This window comes from Schistocerca americana, chromosome 6 (assembly GCF_021461395.2).
Source record: "Schistocerca americana isolate TAMUIC-IGC-003095 chromosome 6, iqSchAmer2.1, whole genome shotgun sequence".
Classification (NCBI taxonomy): Eukaryota; Metazoa; Arthropoda; class Insecta; order Orthoptera; family Acrididae; genus Schistocerca; species Schistocerca americana.
This window is the reverse complement of record NC_060124.1, coordinates 383,343,293-383,356,818: the sequence shown is the minus strand read 5'-3', so window position 1 is coordinate 383,356,818 and position 13,526 is coordinate 383,343,293. Positions and strand designations below refer to the sequence as shown.

The window sequence follows — 13,526 nt, the reverse complement described above, 5'->3', positions numbered from 1 at the left end:
ACTGATGAATCACTACTGCGACTGGCACCTGGCTTGGAGAACTTGAAGCAATGACTGGTTCAATAGCTAAGACTGAATTGCCATTCAGTGGTTGTGCAGTGGCCTGAATACTGTCACTACACATGGATTCAGCCTTCTAGTGGATCCATGGCATCAAGTAGGAAAGTAGTGCCCACAGTCACAGTGCTGTGGTTGTGGAAGCATGCTTTGCTGCCAGCAGAACTGGTGCCTCTCATAGTGGTTGCCAGAGACTCCATGGACAAGTTCATATGTTGTTGTCCGGAACATTTACCAACATATGAGACAAGTGCAGATCAGTATTTGGCAACAGTTGCTTGTGGCTGTTGTGGCTGATGATGCCTGAAACTTGGTCGTGTGTGATGCATCAGATTATGAATATTCATGAATATCTAGGTCTGCCTCAGGGAATCAAGTCCCTCAGGGGTCAGTCTGAGTGGCTGCTCAGAGAGACAGTTGCAACTTCAGTTCTATGACAGATGAAGACCATACCTGTCTCTTTCATTGTGGAAGCTGGATTGTATAGTGTCTGTGGCTTGTGACCTATCACCTTGTCATGACAGGACCCATTACAGAATGTTGCAAATCCTCATAGGGAGATAAATCCTTTTTGACCTTTTCAACTTCATCTGGGCATCAGGACAAGTTCCTGACTCATGAAGGCATACCATTTTAATACTCATCTTGAAATTTGGGAAGAACTGTACCTGTTCATGAGGTTATCATAGTGTTGCTCACATCAGCTGCGTAGGATAACCCTTGAAGCTGATGATCAGCTCCCACCTTGTCTGAATCTTAGCATCCAGAAAGCTCCCTAGGCACTTTCATTGTGAGCTCAAAAGGTATAACTCCACCTTTAATTACCTGTCCCTCTAGGAAGCAGCTATATAGCAGGTTTTCCTGCTCAGCCACCATAATTTACACATATTTTTTAATGCCCAGAATGCCTATAAAACTGCATTGATATATAACATCCTCAGACAGCTTCATGAATGTGGCTTCTAAGGATGTCTTCTTACAGTCCTTCCTCCTCCCATGTTATTTTAAATACTAAATCAGAGCCATCTCTTTCGCCACTAGAGAATAATATTCCCCAAAGTATTTTTTTAAGAGTGGGTACTGGCTGCTGCCTTTACCATAGATATTCATAATACAATGTCAATGGATAGAAGTCCTCTCAAGTGTTAATTGTTTGTGTAAGACTGAGAAGTTTATGTTCCCCCTCCACCTTGCTGTAACTACTCATCAGTTGCAGCTGATAATTAGAAGGTTCGAGGAATGGGTAGAGAAGAAAGGTTTTAGCTTTGCAACTGAGGAGTCTGTTCTTTTAACTGTTCATGTCCTGCCTTTAACTTCGCTCCAAATTGAGATTGAGGGAGACTGTCCTTAATTTTAAAAACACACTAATGTTCTAGGCTTTGCATTTTATGTTAAGTTGACCTTGTTGTCGCACCTTAAGGACATGAAAGTACTAAATATTTTCAAGTACATGGGGAGTATACCTAATCCATCTGCTCCAGTTACACAGAGCCTTCATGAGAGCTTGATTGCGGGTCCATGCTGTACATACTAGGTGAAACGTGAAGGAATTTGACTGGCCTCCAGAGCTTTTAGGACCAGCCCTATTCTGATTCTCTTGTTGAGGTTGATGATCTACCACTTAATGCCAAGCAGTGACTTCTTTTAGTGCAGCAAGCTTCTAAAACAGTGGTTCCCAACCTAGGAGTAATTACCCCCTGAGGGGTAAAAGGAAATTTTGTGAGGGGTAAAAATTAAATGAGTTGATTCTGTTTCTGTTGTGACAGTGCCACGACATTCAAAAGTGCTGCTACGTTAGTACGCGAAAACGGCGATAGAGGCGCTCCGCAGCTCGGCCGAGCGCGGGAGCGCCACCTGACTATGAACGGCGCCGGCCGCATGTCACGGCACAGCAGTCGAATGACAGATACGGAGTTAGTAACATGTAACCCGCTAGTGTTTCTACTTTTGTATATCCACGCAATTTATTAGTGATTAAAGGTTATAACACTTTTTGGCGACGAGGTCGGATATTTTTTTTCCTGCATTGTGGAATTGTGTGTTCGTGTCGGGGCAGACATGGAACAGCTTATGCAAGCGCTTATTGAACATCAAACACAGCTGACGGCTGCTATTCAGGCGTTGTCGACGTCGCTTACTCATCGTCTGTCTTCCTCTTCTCCGCCTCCGTTCCCTCCTTATGACGAGGCCGCTGAAGACTGGGAGGATTATGAGAAGCGTTTGCGGCAACACTTCTTGGCTTTCAGCATTGTCGACGCTCCTATGTGTAAGTCGTTATTTCTCTCTTGGATTTCCCCACGGATCTATCAGCTGCTATCTCAGTTAGCCCCTCTGCGGGAACCTGCCTCTCTGTCCTTCCAAGAAATGTGTGACTTATTGTCTAACTATTACCGAAAAAACACCCATGTCGTTGCCGCCCGCGTGGCGTTCTACCGGTGTCGTAAACAGCCCCATCATTCTTACCGCACTTGGGCGGCGGAACTACACGGTCTGAGTCGGAAATGTCAGTTTGTCACGGACACTCATCATGAGTCTTACGCTGATTCAATGGTTAGGGATGCTATTTTACGGCTTGCTCCTGATAAAGAAGTTCGGCAACGTGCCTTACAATTGCCAAACCCGTCGTTGTCGGAAGTTCTCAGCATCGCTCAATCGTTTGAAGTGTCTCACGCTGCTGGTGCGCAAATAGACGCGTGGTGTGATGTAGGCACTGTGCAGACCACTTTCGACGCGGACAATTTGCCTGTTTCACAGGGAAACGACGATGTGGCGGCGGTGCACTCGCGTCAACAACGTCGCGTTGGGCCGCCACGCTCGCAGCGAAAACAGCAACCACAGAAGCAGGTTCGTTCCGCCCTTCCTTCTTGTCCACGTTGTTTCGTACAGCATGACAGAGCCGCGTGTCCAAAACGTTGGGCCACGTGTAATTCATGTAGGAAAAAAGGCCACATTGCTTCTGTGTGTCAGTCCCCTAAAGTTCCTGTCGACGAGGACGAGGCATCGGACATGGATGTTAACTGTGTGCTTTCTCAAACGAATAAGTTGTTTGTTACTGTTCGTGTTCTGGATAAAGACATTCGCATGCAAGTGGACACTGGCTCTGCAGTAACTCTCATTAATTCTCGCACGTATTTGGAGTTGGGCTCCCCTCCCTTGTCTCCAGTTACGCGAAATCTACGAACTTATAATAAGCAGAAAATTCCTATCGTTGGCCAGTTTGATGCTTCCACTGCCTACAAGTCTGTTGTTAGGCCCCTCACGTTTTATGTGGTGGATCATGCGGGCACTGAAAACCTGTTCGGTTATGATGCTTTCCAGTTGTTCGGGTTCTCCATTGATGATGATGTGCACCTCATATCTGAGGACATTCCATATCAACAGCTGGATGGCTTGTGTTCTGAATTCTCGTCCGTGTTCTCTGCTGGTCTGGGTCATGCCAAGGATTTTGAAGCCCACATTACTCTTAAACCTACGGCTCGCCCTAAGTTTTTCCGGGCACGCCCTATTCTGATGGCGTTGCGTGCACCTGTCAAAGCTGAGATAGACAGGTTAACAGCTTCGGGGATTCTCCTTCCTGTTACCTCCAGCGAATGGGCATTGCCCATCGTGGTGGTTTCTAAACCAAACGGGAGTCTGCGATTGTGTGGTGATTTTAAAGCCACTGTCAACGCTCAAAGCCTCATTGACACTTATCCTCTTCCCCGTCCTGAGGAGTTATTTACCAAACGCGCCGGCCATTTTTCAGCGGTTTTTGGAACAGCTCACGGCTTCCGTTCCCGGCTGCATCAACTACCTGGATGACATCGTTGTCACGGGGGCCTCCACTGAGGAGCACCTTCGCAATTTGCGTTCACTGTTTCGGGTTCTGCATTCAGCTGGGTTGAAGTGCAATCTGGACAAGTCACAGTTCTTCCAACCCTCCGTTGTGTATCTTGGTTTCCACTTGTCCCGTGAGGGTATACGTCCTCTACGACAGCACGTTGCGGCCATTACCGCTCTACCCCGGCCGTCTACGGTCAAAGAACTTCAGGCGTTTCTAGGCAAGGTTGCTTATTATCACAAATTCAGAGGCGCTCCGCAGCTCGGCCGAGCGCGGGAGCGCCACCTGACTATGAATGGCACCGGCCGCATGTCACGGCACGGCAGTCGAATGACAGATACGGAGTTAGTAACATGTAACCCGCTAGTGTTTCTACTTTTGTATATCCACGCAATTTATTAGTGATTAAAGGTTATAACAGTTTCAGTCATGAAACTAAATTATTTTCAAAAGATCATTAGTATTGCCCCAATTTTGTAAGACCCTAATATAGATTGTGTAAGTTATCAATAATTACTTTTTTGCAGTTAGTAAGATTAATGTGGTGGAGTTACAGGTTCCTCACATAGTCCACCCACTACACACACATGTTGTGCTTTGTCCTGTACATTGCTGATGATAAGATGCCAGACATATATGTAATAAATACTAAATATCTCAAGAAAATGTCTTCTCCAAGTTGTAGGTAGTACCTGCAGTAGTCTGGAAATTGCTTCATTACTCGCTTCGAAACCAATAAATGAATTAACTGTAGCAACAAAAACAATCAATTATTGACAAAATTATTTAATTGGATAGATAAAAAATCTACTCACGAAACAGCGGCAGAACACACACATAAAAGACTGTTGTAATAGGCAAGCTTTCAGAGACAGTGGCTCCTTCTTTAGGCAGAAGGGTTGAAGGGGAAGGAAGAAGGGTGAAGGAAAAGGACTGGAGAGGACTAGGAATAGGGATATATCTTGGGAAAGTCACCCAGAACTGCGGGTACAGGATGAGAAGGAAAGACTGATTGCTGGGGACTGCATCAGATGAGATTTGAAAACCAGAGAACTTAAAGGTGGAAGACCCCACATTGCTTGTGATCTTCTAAGAAAGGCTTCTCACCCCATCATGAGTGCTCCTTATTCTGACACACCACTCTCTTACTGCCTCCCCCTCCAGCTATCTGGCCTTAATTCCATCCACAATTTCAGTCTTGTTTATGTACCAGTCATTTGCTCAATGCCTCAATAATATGATAAGAATCTTTAGTTCTTATGTTGTTTGTAGTCCACCCAGGACTTACCAGTCCTGTTTCACTGTCTCTGACAAAGACTTTGATGAATATAAAAAATAGCCATGGACATACCTTACTGTTGTATGAAGTGGGTCACAGAACTCCAGTAGTTTATTTGTTTGTTTGCTGTCCACATAACAATCATTTTCAGACAGTGTCAGAGATTTTAGTTCACATATGCAAAGGTTTGGTTTACCTACAGATTAGATTAGATTCAGTTTTTGTTCCATAGACCCAAAAAAAGAGATGATTCTCATGGGTGTGGACCATGTAAGAAAACATAACATAAAAACATAAAACATCTTAATATAGTACTTACTACCCTGATCATTTGTCAGGAGATTGTCGAAATAGGTGAATACAGTGCGGTAAACTGGAACAACTAATATTTAGATTGATATCAATAGTAAAGGTCAGAAACTATGTTACAAAAACACAAACTTGTGCGCTACATATACTTGAAATATAAATGCATGAAGATCAGAAATTATCATTTTTGTGTTACATAAACAAACTTATGATATATGCACTGTTTTATAAAGGGAAATTACAACTTGAACTCTTCTACTGAGTAAAATAAGTGCTTAAATTTATTCTTTAAAATGTTTAAATTAGCTGTCTTGAGGTCAGTGGAAGTCTGTTATAAAAGATGGTTGCTATTGTATGTGGACTATGGTCTGCAGCCTTTTTTCTTTACTTGCAATTGTGTGAAAATTTTCCCTTCCCCATGTATTGTACACACACACATTACTGCTTATTACATTATTACTTTATATTACATTATATTCTGAATTTTGTTTCACAAACATTATTACCTGCAGGATGTACATACAGTAGATGGCAAGCATTTTATATTTTCTGAAGATTTCTGTACAAGGCTCTCACCTGTTTACCTTGGCTGCCAATCTTACTGCCTTTTCCTGTAATCTGAAGAGCCTGTCTGTCTAGACAGCTGGCACCCCACTCCATATCTCAAAAACATACCGAAGATGTGGATGTATCACTACGAAGTATATTTTTCTCACGCTATTATGGTTCAGGATGGCTGAGACCCTTTCCAGTAGATACACATGTGTACTTATTTTCTTACAAATATGTTCTATATGTTTTTTCCATGACAGGTGTTTGTCAATAATGATGCTCAAAAATTTGTGTTTGTTTGCATATCTAAGGACCAATGGAGGTTTGGATAGAGTTCTATTTATGTTCTGACTATAGCTAAGCATAAATTGCAGTGTCACTGTCTTCTGTTTATTTACAAGTTGCTTATTTGCAGTAAGATAACCTGACATAAAATTATAATTGATTTCACTACTGTTTATAGTAGTTTGTATGTCATGGCCCCAGCTGACAAAAGATGTATCATCAGCATAGTTTGCATCCTTGGGTACACAAGAAACAGAAATGTCCCAATATACCTCCTTGGGGCACACTACATTGAAATATCTTATGGGTTGATTTTGGTTGTTAGCAACTGTTCATTCCTTTTATAGGTTAGTTTGACACATTTTCCTGTCTTTCAAATAGGAGGTAGGTAATTGTAAGGCTACTCCTCTCAGCCCATATGCTTCTAATTTATGCAATAGAATTGTTTGATTCACAGTATCAAAAGCTTTACTCATATCGAGGAATGTGTTTGTTACCTTGTCTCTGGCTGTTACCTTGTCTCTGGCTGTTACCTTGTCTCCTTCATCTAGCTTCTTTAATATTTCATGCATAAAAATTGCTACTGCTGTTACAGTAGATCTTTCTTTACTAAAACAATGTTGTAGATTGTTAAATAGATTATGTTTTATGAAATAGGCCTCAAATTGATTTAATATTACTTTCATCTACATGTACATCCATACTCCACAAGCCACCTGACAGTGTGTGGCGGAGCATACCTTGAGTACCTCTATCGGTTCTCCCTTCTATTCCAGTCTCGTATTGTTCGTGGAAAGAAGGATTGTCGGTATGCTTCTGTGTGGGCTCTAAGCTCTCTGATTTTATCCTCATGGTCTCTTCATGAGATATACATAGGAGGGAGCAATATACTGCTTGACTCTTCGGTGAAGGTATGTTCTCGAAACTTTAACAAAAGCCCGTACCGAGCTACTGAGCGTCTCTCCTGCAGAGTCTTCCACTGGAGTTTATCTATCATCTCCGTAACGCTTTCGCGATTACTAAATGATCCTGTAACGAAGCGTGCTGCTCTCCATTGGATCTTTTCTATCTCTTCTATCAACCATATCTGGTATGGATCCCACACTGCTGAGCAGTATTCAAGCAGTGGGCGAACAAGTGTACTGTAACCTAATATTTCTCAAGCTCTGAAGTTAATGATATTAGCCTGTAGATTTTCATGTCAGTTTTTATTCCCTTCTTGTATACTGGCGAGATTTCAGTGATTTTCAAAAGATCAGAGAATTCTCCATGGCAGAGGGAGATATTTATTAGATGTGTCACAGGCTTCACTAATTCTCCTGTTCATTCCATTAGTAGCTTAGGTGAAATGTCATCCCAGGCACAAGACATTTTAGTGTGAAATTTGATGTGATTGCTAGGAGGTCCCTTTCAGTAATGCCATGGATGAAAAAAGAGTGGATAGTTTTTGTAACATTTAAATTGGGTGCCCAGTCATGTGTTTTATTTGTGCCAACTGTATTAAACATCTGTATGAATTTCTCACACACTTCTTTTGGGTCATTTGTTACATTTTCATTTTTTTCAATGTTATGCTGGTGTGTTCATGAGAGTACTGTTTCCCAAATTCTTTAACATTATTTTCCAGGCTGTTTTACTAACACAGGTTGAGCAGCTTATTTGATAGGCATATTTCTGAGCTTTAAGGTTGTCAAGGAATCTCTGTATTTTTTCTGAGCAGTTTGTATTTTGTTAAATAGTATTGTAATTTAGTATCTCTAAAGAGTATGTAACAGTCTTTCATGTTCTCTCTCAGTTCAATGATTTCTGGAGCTAAATTCTCAGCTTTGTGATGAATAGCTTTGTTTACTTGTTTTACTAAAGGATATTTTTCATCTAATGTTTTATTGAATAACTTATTGAAATTTTCCTATTCATCATTCACATTTTTTGCATTGTACACTTGTTCCCATTAATGCCATCTTAACTTTATTGTAATTAAATTTTCTTTTATACATAAATGTATCACTTTTAGTTATATCTAAATTCCCTGCATCAATTTCCACAGTAAGGGCTCTGTGGTCAGAGATGTAGTTTTCTACAGTGATTATGTTTATGTTATCCTTTGTTATGTTTGTGAGAATGTGGTCAATGCGTGTCTGTTTCTACAGTAATGTTTGTAGTTTCTGAATTCATGTGATAATAGTTATAACATTGAAGTAAGTCAACATAATGCAAATAATTATTGCTGTTATTTAAAGAGTCTATGTTGATGTCTCCAACAAACAGCACATGTTTTTTATATGCTGATATCTTCTCCAGCAGGTCATCCTTTCTTCTTCTTCTTGGTTGGCTCTACAGTCCTTGAAGAACCTTGACGTCCTGTATGATCTGCCTCCATTCTTCTCTGTCCATCACCTTCCTTCTCCAATTTCTTATTCCCATCACCTTTAGATCTTCTTCCATATCGTCCAGCCACCTTATTCTGGGTCTACCTCTTCTCCTTCTCCCGTCTGGTTTTCCCATGAAAACTTTCTTGACACTCCAAGTTTCTGGCATTCTCTGTACATGTCCTGCCCATCTTATTCTTCCCTGCTTAATTTTAACAACAATATCCATCTGCCCAAAAAGTCCTTCAGGCAACTGAAAAATTTTTCAGTACTGCTTCCAGGTGACCTATAAAGAGCTGCTATAATCAGGCTATTGTTCCCTAGGTATAAATTTATTGCTGCAACTTTTTCATATGCTATATCATTTCTGCTGTAAATGCCTACCCTTCCTCCTTTGTGTGTCCTTTTACAGTACAAGTTTATGAGTTTGTAATTTCTTAGCCTGTATCCATAAGCTTCCTCTTCCTTGCAACCTAATTCACTCCCTATGAAGAAATGTGGTTTCAATTCATTTATGTATATGCCCAAGTGCTCTGTTTTTTTGTTATATACTGAACATTCTGGTATGTAAGGATTAAATTGCTATATTTTACTCTAAATATGCATCCCTATCTCCTATGTGACTGATAATTTTGTTTAAGTCACCTTTCCCTATGATAATTTTGCTTATTTTCTCCCATAAAAGTTTATTCCCTTCGAAATTTAGATGCATCTCATGTTTGGTAGGTAGGCATTTGTCCATTTTACCCATATCCACTATTCTACGTTTTCCAAATGAAGCACACGTCTGTTCGATTTTGATTTTCGTTATTCATATCTCCTTGTTGACACACAAATTATGCCTGTGAGGTAGCATTGCAACTATTGTTTTTCAAGATTTGTTAGTTTCTAGGAAATTTTCCAGACTCGCTAAGCAATTTCATGCCCCGTTTTTTGCGGCATCATTGGCACCAGCTATGCACACGACATATTCATTTTCATGTTTTATATTTTCCTGCAGGTCAACATCGGTTACATTTTTCATACTTGCGCCTGGTTTTACAACTCCCATTGCTTGGAAATCTTTGTTATTGTCTTATAAAATACTTGCCAGATTTCTGCTGTGGTTGTCTGTTAAGAAAAGAACGTTGAACCTCTTTTTGCAACTGATTATTGGTTCTATTGTCGCTGTGTCTCGTTGTTGTTTCGTTTGCTCCACCACTGCATTGTGTATGAACTTTGTTGCCATCAGACTTTTATGTTTATCACTAATACTTGTTTCAGTAGTAATTGCAGTACACTTATTTGGAAGAGTTTGGCTATCATCTGTAAATTTACACAATGTTCGTAGTGATAACGGTTCATACTTTCTAGACATTCGTTTTTGTGTATTCATATTTGGAACAGTTTGGCTATCATGCAAAAGTATACACGATTTTTGTGATGGCCTGCACTTTTCAGATGAAAGTTTTTCCATCTCACTCATTAAAACATTAGTTGTTAGTTAAAGACTACTGGTATGATCATTTAACTTTCTGATTTGATCACTAACAAATTGTGCACACGCTGTTTTTACCAGTATAATTTTCAATTTTTTTTACATGAATTTGACGTGTCTATACAAGCCACCATTTTACCCAATTCTCAAGCTCTTTCAATAATATCACCTCATAGGAGTTAGGTTGGTTTACAAGTAGCTTTGTGAAATATGTGAGTAAATTTTGTACTAATTGATGAAAAATCAAAACTTTATTTCAGATATTTTTAAACACATTAAAAATATGAGCATTTCAAACATTGATTCATTGTATTTACAGTCTTGTATTGTACTCACGTAATTATAATAGTTAATTTAAATATTATATAAAGATAGCAGAACACAAATGAATAAACAGCTAATTGAAAAAGCTGCAGTTATCATTGTCTGCACATCTACCCCCAGTGGAGGGCTTCACACAACACTTTTGTACAGTTTCTGATGTAATATGACAAAGTCATTACTCATGTAACGCCAGGAGCAGCTACTGTGATTAGAACATTGATTATTGTGAGAAGTTTATAAATTTCATATATTACAGTCCTGCAGTGACTTCAAGTATATCAGGTGCATCACACTTTTGCATATACTCTGTGATATGTATGATAGATAAGAAACATATATAAAGAGCCTAAACAACAAAACCTGTCACTTGGAATGATAATGCGTGTTTCATGAATCATTTTCTCAAAAGAAAAGAACTACAATTAATACAACTGTTGATAAACATTCAAATCACAGGTAGAATTCATTAAGCAATGGCACTTCTTTATGTTTCCATGAAGTGAATTACATTTCACACATCTAATTTAACTATCGGAAACAGTCAAGGAATATTTGTACAGTTCAGTGAGCATACATCTCTGCAAGTTTTAAATCCATCTGAAATACTGTGATCAGTATGACATTATTAACAAAATTTTATTGATATTCACTTCGGTTATTGTATACCACCTTAAATTTATTTTTCAGTTTGTTTGGAGTTTAAGGGTCAAATATTACTCTTGTGGAATTTTCTGCAGTAGAGAGAACTGTAAAAGAAATTTCTCGGTCTTTTCAGACCAGCTGAATACTCTTTAGTGGGGAATTTGTAAGGTTTCAGCCATAATGACCACTCAGAGAAGTGCTGGCTGCTCATCAGTCTTATGAACACGTTGTTATCATCTGACATTCTTAAGATGATGATGGCATTGCCCAGTTCAGCAGTCACTGCAACTGGTTACTGAAAAAAATTATGTATGTTTTAATAGTTTGTATTATTTGATTCAATAATGTTGCAAGTTTTCACATCATCTGCTAAAGAAAACTTGGCTTCTGAAGCTCCGTATTATCACTAATTTAACATCTGCTTCCTACATAATCCTGCTAGCTCATTTTCAGTTATCTTTTCATCCAGTATAATTTTTGACACAGTTTAACAGTTACACATTTATCACTAAAAGCACTGTGCAACATATATATGCAGTTGTAAAAGAAGCATGATAACAAATTCACATTGTCATATATAGTTGACATGTGGGGAAAAAAATAAAAGTCCATCTGAACTGGCAGTCTTCGAAATACGGTCATTTAAGGAAATACTTTTCTACAAATTTCCTTTGCAACCGTTATTGTTGAGATTCTGTCCACTGCATTTTTTGTTGTTGTTGCCATTGCCACAGAGTTATTTCAGTAAAGTTTTGATGTGGTGTACCTGCAATTTAAGATGAATAAATTTAGTCCACAAACCAGTTACATTTGAGCAAAGTGAGTTTCCTTTCATTAAAAAATAAATAGTTGTGAGGCACAAACAGACAAATTGTTATAGGAATAAAAAGACACCACTGAAAAGAAGGTCTAGGCTGTAGACAGAAGACTAATAGTGAAGTTGACTTCATATGAACAATGCGGCAGCATTGTACACTGAAAGAGAATTTTGACTTTTTAAAGTTTACAAAAGTGGAAGTAAGCATTAAAGATCTTAATGACCTTATAACTGAGTGTCACTCAAGTCAAATGTGAGGAGATCATCATTCAGGGAGTATATCTTTAGATGTTATAATGACTTTGATGATTCTGTTACACTACTTTCAGCAAGACTTATGTACATTAAGGAAAGTTATATAGTAACATGCATTCCGATATAGGATGCTGCAATCCAAGTAAGTGAAAACAGTACTAGAGTATCTGAAGCAGACATGGTGAACCAGTGCTGATCATAGTGTATGGAAAATTGAAGCAAAGCTGTTCAACATTCCATTAGTTTGTGTCATTCACACAGTCAATCATGCTAAGGAATAACTTGTTTCAGAATATAAATTACATGGAGCAATAAATTTTGTAAGGAAAAGAAGGAAATAAAAGTAGAGTCTAACAACTCATCAACACTAAGGTCATTGGAGATGGATGCTTAGCTTTAAAATAAAAGGGCTAGGGAAGGAAATAAGTTGTGTTCTTTCCAAAAGAACTATCCTTCATTTTGCCATTATTGATTTAGGAAATCTAAATTTGGATGGACATTTGAATCTTAAAAGAAAAGACTAACATTTACATCATCCATAAAGTGGTAGTTATCCAGGTCTGTGCAGATTTTTATTGCTGTTATATGGATCTGTAAAAAAAACATGACAGATTTATAATCAAAGTTTATAAGACATCTGGAATTTGGATTTTGATGTTTTGCCACTAACGATAATTTCTATATAGAAACTGAGTATCATTAACTGCAAAATATGAGTCTGTAAAATAAATAAGCTAATTATGAAGTATGGACTAAGGTGTAGTTGGTAGATTTTTATTCAGGTGTATGTCATTCAGTCCCATGATGATGTATTTATTTCTAAGAATATTTCAGTGCTTTCAGACATTCAATGTACCGAAGTCCTCATGTTGTACTATCCCTGTCCAACTGAAGTAAGTTTGTGTATTAATCTCACTTACCAGTCCTGGTGATGTAGATTTTTGCTCTAGAGCATAAAAGGTCTTTTGAATAATTACGTAGAAAAAATGATAAATATAGGATATCATTTACCTTTTGCACTTTTATTCAATCTTTTTTCAGCACCATGCTGAATATGCACAATGTTTTTTGAAATATATAATCATATATTAAATGCCCAAATAGATTGCTCAACTGCAATGTCATTGCTTATGCGATTGCAGAACAAATCATTATTGCATCTTGTTAATTACAAAGACTAAGCAGATATAACTCATCTCTCCCATTTCATCTTCATCTCCATAAGGAGAAAGACAGAGGAATGTGCAGAGAGCAATAAATATCTTTGTAATTATATTGATCTCACCTTTTCTCATGTGCATCTTCCTACACATTCTTTCATCCAACAGACCTCTTGGCCC

At 38.6% G+C, this 13,526-nt stretch overlaps 1 protein-coding gene across 2 annotated transcripts in view; it reads right to left on the bottom strand.

Annotated features, from left to right (window-relative positions):
• Nucleotides 1-10,836: 10,836 nt before the first annotated feature.
• LOC124619428 overlaps nt 10,837-13,526 on the bottom strand; it is a 434,008-nt gene continuing 431,318 nt past the window's right edge. Inside the window, exon 7 of one of the 2 annotated variants that reach the window (XM_047145803.1) lies at nt 10,837-11,880. In XM_047145803.1, coding sequence (XP_047001759.1) covers nt 11,856-11,880 — 25 coding nt within the window. In that variant the 3' untranslated portion in view covers nt 10,837-11,855. The remainder of the gene's footprint in view (nt 11,881-13,526) is intronic. The other variant, XM_047145804.1, reaches the window with a different exon arrangement.